The sequence below is a fragment of the Cucumis sativus genome, chromosome 2 (assembly GCF_000004075.3).
Source record: "Cucumis sativus cultivar 9930 chromosome 2, Cucumber_9930_V3, whole genome shotgun sequence".
NCBI lineage: Eukaryota > Viridiplantae > Streptophyta > Magnoliopsida > Cucurbitales > Cucurbitaceae > Cucumis > Cucumis sativus.
The window spans coordinates 6,055,031-6,062,378 of record NC_026656.2 but is presented as its reverse complement, the minus strand read 5'-3'; the positions used below and the strand labels follow the sequence as shown (position 1 = coordinate 6,062,378).

The 7,348-nt window shown below is 31.1% G+C and overlaps 1 protein-coding gene across 1 annotated transcript; it reads right to left on the bottom strand.

Moving 5' to 3' along the window:
- Positions 1-266: 266 nt before the first annotated feature.
- Positions 267-4,705, bottom strand: LOC101222127 (putative disease resistance protein RGA4). Its single transcript, XM_031880721.1, has 2 exons — positions 1,249-4,705; positions 267-648 (listed from the first exon to the last, which is right to left on the bottom strand). The coding sequence occupies exon 1, from the start codon at positions 4,608-4,610 to the stop codon at positions 1,254-1,256; it is 3,357 nt and encodes a 1,118-aa protein (XP_031736581.1). The 5' UTR covers positions 4,611-4,705; the 3' UTR covers positions 267-648; positions 1,249-1,253.
- Positions 4,706-7,348: the final 2,643 nt, after the last annotated feature.

Genomic DNA, 7,348 nt, shown 5'->3' with positions numbered 1-7,348 from the left:
AATAGCTAGGAATTAAGAGTTGTAAACAAAATAAACAAATACAAAACACAATTTACCGTGAAAAGAAAAAAAAACCTCTCAAATGGAGGAGTGAAAAACCACACGACCATAGTCAAATTTTTTACTAAAAACAATAAGAATAGGTACGCAAATAAATCCATGTCAAGATAAACATTTAAGCAACTTGATATCATTACATTGAAAGAAATAAAAAGAAAAAGAAAAACTATGTTAAAAATGACAACCACATCCTTTACGCAATGTTTTTTTTAGAAATGATACGACTTGGATCATTAGGTGCACTTAAGCATCCCCACTAGGTGGACACCCTTTTAGTACCCTATCATTCCCTATCAAATATATTCATTCATTGAAAAGCACATGATACAAGATGATCAAAAGAGGACTAGAGATAAGTTCATAGTATATAGCAGCGAGAAATAAATCAAGTAAAATCATGCACTACAGTTTAGAGCAATTACAGAGCGGAAATGATCAGAAAAAATCTTGTTTCTAGATGACCAAGAACTTGTGAGGCTACAAATATTCTCCCAAACTACAAAGCGAGATTTGTTGCTGAAAATTCTATTGTTTCTCCCAAATGTTGATGACCAAGAACCTTCATAAATCTCTTTTTCTTTGTTCCCCCTACGTATGCAAACACCAAAAATGGTCTTCTCATTTCTTTTTAGAAGCAAAGTGTGAAAAATATTGTAAGATTCAAAAAAGAAAAACAAACTCAATAAACTTCAATTTCATTGGTAAAGATTAAACTACAAGTAATGTGTACAATCAACACGTAAAGCCCAAAATTGTTATACATAGTCCTAAATTGCAAATACTGTTTCCTTTTTCAATATATAGTAAAAAAGAAATATCAGGTATGAATGGTAAATGATAAGTTTTTGAATAAATAATAAAATTGTATATGAAGTTTTATAACAAATGAAAATTTTTTGAAAGTTGAGAGAGTTATATTGTCTCTATGTTCACCAAGCCAAAATGAATGCTATAGTGATATAATTGTGTATTTATAATAAATAGCAAATGTTTTAAAGTTGAGAGTGTTGGTGTCCAAAACCTAAAGAACAACCATTATATTTCTTTATACCTTTTGGGTGAGCCAATGTTGTAATAGTTATGTAGTTTTAAGTAAGGGAAATTAAAATGAAACTATGTATTGCTTTTTCAAAATAATAATGTATATATAAAAGAAAAAATTCATGAGAGGAATTTGATTTTGCATACCTGAATCATGAAGTAATGAATGAATTCTTGATTAAATGACTAAGTCTGGAAATATAGTACTCGATCTTAGGCCAATCTTCTCGTCTGTTTTTCTTGCACCATTCTTCTAATATAGGACAACCAATAACTGCTATCGATCGTAAATTATGGATGTGTTGAATCCCTTCTGGTAGAAAAGCTAAGTTTTTGCAATAAGAAATATCCAAATTTGTAAGTGAGGTAAGATTGTCAATTTCTTCAGGTAGCATAGTTAACTTGTCACATGTTGAAATTTTCAATCCTGTGAGTGAGGTGAGGTTGCCAATCCATCCCGGTAAGCTCTTTAAATTTTCACATTTGCTTAAATAAAGAAGTTGTAGAGATGTCATATAATGTTGCCAACACTCGGGCAAGTACTCCACTCTACTCAAATTGTGAAGAAATAGAGAGGTGAGGTTTTCATAAATTTTCAATGGTACAACATTCAACTCATCCTCTGAATCACTAATTTGCAAGAGTTTCAACTTAGGTGCATGCCAATACTTCAACATATGTAGTCGGCAAGGACCGCGAATCATTAAACTAGAAAGGTGAGGAAATATTACTGTAGGAGATTTGGTTGAGGTTGAATCCTTGCACCAGCTCACCAACTTAGGCATTTTTGAAATAGTAAATTTCTTTAGGCATGGAAAAATTGTTGATGAAGAAACTGAATCATCATTGTCTACAATCATGTACTCGATGTTGGGTAAGTTTTGAAGCGTAAGATACTTGAGATTAGGAAATTGATCTAATCTGAAGAGATGTCGTAATCTTTTACAACGATAAAGATATATAGTGACAAGACAACCAAGGGACTTATTAGAGGATACCCAATTACATAAATTTACTCCACCATATCCATCAATACGTATCTCTTTAAGATTTGAATGTGGTTGTAAGCAATCTAAAACACTTTCGTACATCACATCCTCCAACTGATCATCACCAATTTTCGGTTTCTTCCATTGTAACTCCAACTTTTGAAGACCAGACTTTAGTTGCAACAACTTACTCTTCATTTGTTGATCAACAATGCTGGTACAAGATTCCAAATGTTTAATGCTTAATCCTCCCCTTAATTTAGTAAGTCCTTCCAACTCCTTTAACTCACCACCAATATTCTTTCCCAATACAAATGTAGTCAATGTTTGAAGATTAGTCATCTCACTTAATCCTTTTGGCATATGAGTGAGAGCCGAACATCCGTACAAAACAAGACTCTTAAGGTTGATCAACCTTTTAGTATATTTGGGCAATTCTTTTAAATTGGAACAACCGTGAAGTATAAGTGCTTCCAACTTATACAATTTTGTAATAGAATCGGGAAGGAATTCTAAATTTAAATGAGAAGAAAGATCCAAATGCTTAAGGTTGATCAAGTTTCCTACATTACTAGGCAACTTTTTTAACAAAGAGCTTTGAAAGATAAATGTTTCTAAATTATACAACTCTAAAATGGAATCTGGAAGATATGTAACACAAAACGAATTTTTAAGATGCAAATATCTCAAATGTTTCAACTTACTAATAAACTTCCAAGTCTTTGCAAATTTGGTTGGACTATACAAATTTAAGTGCAATGTTCGCAATTGGAAAATATTGTGGAAGGTTTCTTCCAAGTTACATCGTGAACAAACATCTTGAATAAAAAGTGTCCTCAAATGAGTTGCCTTAGATAATGATCCCATAAGTTGATCTTCATGACTAACTTTTTCAAAAGAAAGGTGATGAGTTCTTTTGTCGATGACATTTCCCTTCAGTCCACGCACACATTCATTATTTGTTATCGAACAAGCAAGATCGTGCATCAAATCATGCATCTTACATGTTATTATATCTCCAAAATCATTTTTTTCAACCTCTTGAAAAAACGACCTTGATAATAACTCCATGAAATAATCTTCACCAATATCAACGAGGGAACTATTGTCGTCGTTGTTGCCATTTTGTTGAATGAAACCTTGTGCTCTCCATAGTAATATAAGTTCATCCTTTTTAATTCGATAATCTTTGGGGAACAAAGCACAATATAGGAAACATTGTTTCAAGTTAGACGATGGGAGATATTTATAACTAAGCTCAAGAAACAATTGTATTTCTTTCAGAGCATCTTGTCCTCGTCCCAAAACTTGATAAAGTTCCTTATTCTTAAAAGACAACCAAAATCTTTCTGATTTATTATCTTTTAAAAGTCCTCCAATGGTTCTTATTAAAAGCGGAACACCTCTTAACGTTGACACAATCTCCATGCCGATTTGGATCAAATTTGAATTCTTTTGATCAAGCTCGATCTCTTGATTATTTGAATGTTCTTCTAAACCAATCATCTTTTGAAACAATAACCAAGAATTGGATGCATCCAAAATTTGTAATAGATGAACGAAAGTAGAGTCAAAAGTTTTTGCAACTTGTTCACTGCGTGTTGTGATCAAAATCCTACTACCCTTTGCACCGCCCATCAACAATCTTTTCAGATGTAACCATTTCTCTTTTTTCTCATTCCACACATCATCCATGACGATCAAATATTTCTTTCCATCAATTTGCTTTCTAAGCTCACATTGTAATGGATCCATTTGAAGTAATGATTTAGGCTTCTTCCCGGTTGCAGACTCTATTATCTTTTGGATAGTAATTTTCAGATCAAATTCGTCAGAAACACACACCCATATTTTCAACTGAAATTGAGTCATTATCCTCTTATGGTTATAAATAAATTGGGCAAGGGCAGTTTTTCCAAATCCTGGCATTCCAACAATGGAAACAATTGCAATATCCTCTTTGGTGTTGGAATTTAGCAGAAGATCTATGACTGCTTCCTTGTCATCATTCCTACCAATCACTTCATCTTCAAGTATAAAAGAGTGAGTCTCCCGTCTCTTTCTCAACCCTTCATCATCATCATCTCTTCTCTCTATCACATGCTTACAAAAGCTAAATTGAATTTTATCTTCATTAATATTTTGTAGCCTCTGACTGATTTCCTTGATTTTGTGGCCTATTTTCCAATTAGTTATAAATTTGGAGAAGAGGGTACGTACTTGTTTTCTGTTACTTTGCAGAACTTGCCTTCTCAAGATTTGGTAAGAGAACTCGTCGATCAAGTCATCAATCTCGTACAAAACATCCTTAAGCCTTGAAACCCAAACTTCGACCGCATGGTCCTTGAACTGCTTCTCCTCCGCGTCGTGAAGAACAGCTTGAATGGCAGAAAGAGAGTGCCAGAGTTTGTCAAAATCATCCTTGACACCGCCCCGTAGAGATCCAAACTGTCGGAGTGCTGAAGAACCCAGTTTGAATATGATGTCTGCAGTAAGGTTGAAGAGAATAGCTTCAGCCATGGTGAAAGCTTTTGGAAGAAGAGTTATGATTTTGTCTAGTTACACCACATATATATATATTTCTTGATTGTAAGCTTGCCTATGCTTATGCTGAGTTATTTTGCGTATCGATCAATAGATTCCTATATACTTAATTTATTTAATTCTCACTTGAGATGTTGAATTTCTCAGTAGATTCCTACCTGCATTAATTGGATTCATTCATTTCTATATTAACAAGTTCATTATTGAAATAATTAAGATCACCTAATTGTATTTATTTATTACAATCCTTCCAGATTAAAAAATAATAAAAAATGTACAACTTGATAAATCCATTTAACATAGTTACATTATCGACATGATTATAATTTTGAATTAGACAAACATGCATGAATTTTTTAGGAAATATTGAGCAAAGCCAAACGACTAGACATGCCTTCTTTTAACATTCATCCAACTTCTTGCATGGCTACTTGCATGGCTACTCATTTGTCTATCCAACTTTCATTAGTAAATTTTCGCAACTATGTAGGTTAACAACCTCAAGATGTTTCATATTGCAAAATAACTTTTCTTCCAATAACTGAATTTGATTTTGGATTTTGGAGGAATTAATTAGGTGATAGGTGAATTTTGTTAACGGATGGACCGAAAATCGCTTCCAAATTTTTTACTATATAATTAAGATTTTGTGTTAAATATTATTGGTTAGCCATTTATATATTTTTTTTAAATTCTAAATATTGGAACAAAAGTTGAAATTATTTGTTAATAAAACAAACAATTATATATTTTTTGAATTTTTTTCGATATCTATATTCAAATATGCATATAAAAATTTAACAATGAAATAAATAAAAATAGATGTTTATCGTAGTTATTTAGTTAAATAATTACTTCTATGCATCTAAACAATGGTGATTTGTGTTAGGATATTTCATATTTTTAATTTCGTGTATATTAGTGATATCATAGGTTACGATGACGGTTATCCAAAATTTCTGCCTCATATATATTATTTAGGACAATAGTTGTTTAAGATGTCAGTTAGAATCTAACATTATACTCTTGCCATCCAACATATACGATGACGATTTATTACAATGCCAATTTGTGACTGATATCATACCCACGTTATCATAATATACGATGGCGGTTCGTTATGATGACGGTTTGGAACTGAGATTGTTTGTGCAATGAATGATAGTTCTTAGTTGATCTTTTTGTAGGGTTTAATTAATAAATAATCAATAAACTGGTTTAGAAAATAGAAGATTGAATTACAATTTTAGTTGTTTTAACTTTTTAGGTCTGTAATTAAATAATATAACTTAAAAAAACACTAAATCTAATAACATATTTTGTGTTGATTTTGTATCTAAAGTTAATTAAGTTAAAAACTAATAACCCTCATCATATACAAACAGTTAACTTGGTTCACTGCCCACAGCTGAAGGGAAAATATGGAAAAATTAACACTTACCCAATATTGTATACTCAATTTGTTGCAAAGCAGTTTGTAATTAAAGACTTAACTTATTTTAATAGATTTGTAAAGTTGTTTTTGTGATCTTTATTGTAATGGATCCATTTGTTTTGATTTAGTTGTCTATGTTCAATGACTTGGGCATTCAACGATGTAGCTCGAGATTATCCTCTATAGACAAATTCTCAAGCTTTTATTCTAACTTTGACTCTCAAATTTAGCTTTTCCCTCCCATAAGTATGGTGTGTGTTGGCATAGTATTAGTAGGAAACATAATAAAAAGAATTAAAGGACATAGAGGAATCCATTATAGCCACATATTTTAGTTTTTTTAACATACAAATGTTGTAGGTTTACACGGGTTTTTCATCAAATATAGCCATATATCTTGGTCCCAACATATATGGATGGATTTTGAAACTCGAGCGTGTTATAAAAAATTTGCTATTTGGAATTAATTTTCCAAAACTAAATAATAAAATAATTGGATTACATTTTTAGTTATTAAAATAAGAAAATGAGCAACTAAGCATTTTAATTATTTTTTAATGACTTTCTTTTCATGCCTAAATTCAGTATGGTACGACTAAGGCTCTTTGCAAGTCATACAATGACGAGATGAACCACCTCTTCATTCATTATGGTATGACTAAGGATAATGCAAAGGATACTTGATAGTAATATTCCTATCAACTCAATAATCCTAAAAATTTCAATGTTAGAGTTTAGACGTGAAGTTTACAAATAAACATGATGTGGTTTTAGGCACTCTAAAACCCCTTCATCTTCATCATATGAGGCATTATCAATTTTCAACTTCTTTTTTTTATATGTGTTCGAACCTAACTTTACATGTTATTTTTTCTCTCTTCACTTTAGCATAACTTTATTGAAAAATGTTCAAAAACACTTTATTTAAATGTTCAATCACATGTTGGACGATATTAATATTTTTTATTTTAAAAAAATACTTTATTCTTTGTGATTTACAGGAATATAATTATTTATTTATTATAGTTTTTAACGAGCTGTCTGTCACTTAGGTAAAAAGAAAAAGAAACGTAAATAAATTAATTTAATTTTGAAAAAAAAAAGCTAGTGCACATATGTGATAGCAAAATGATTAATGATTAAAATGGAACAAAACATAAGGATTGCAATAAAGTTAAAAGGCAATGTTATGTGATCTCATTTCCTTTATTTATTTTAATTAATTTAATTCAACCGAGATTTAGTTGGTGAGATTGTTTGGTTGTTTGTTGTGATATCT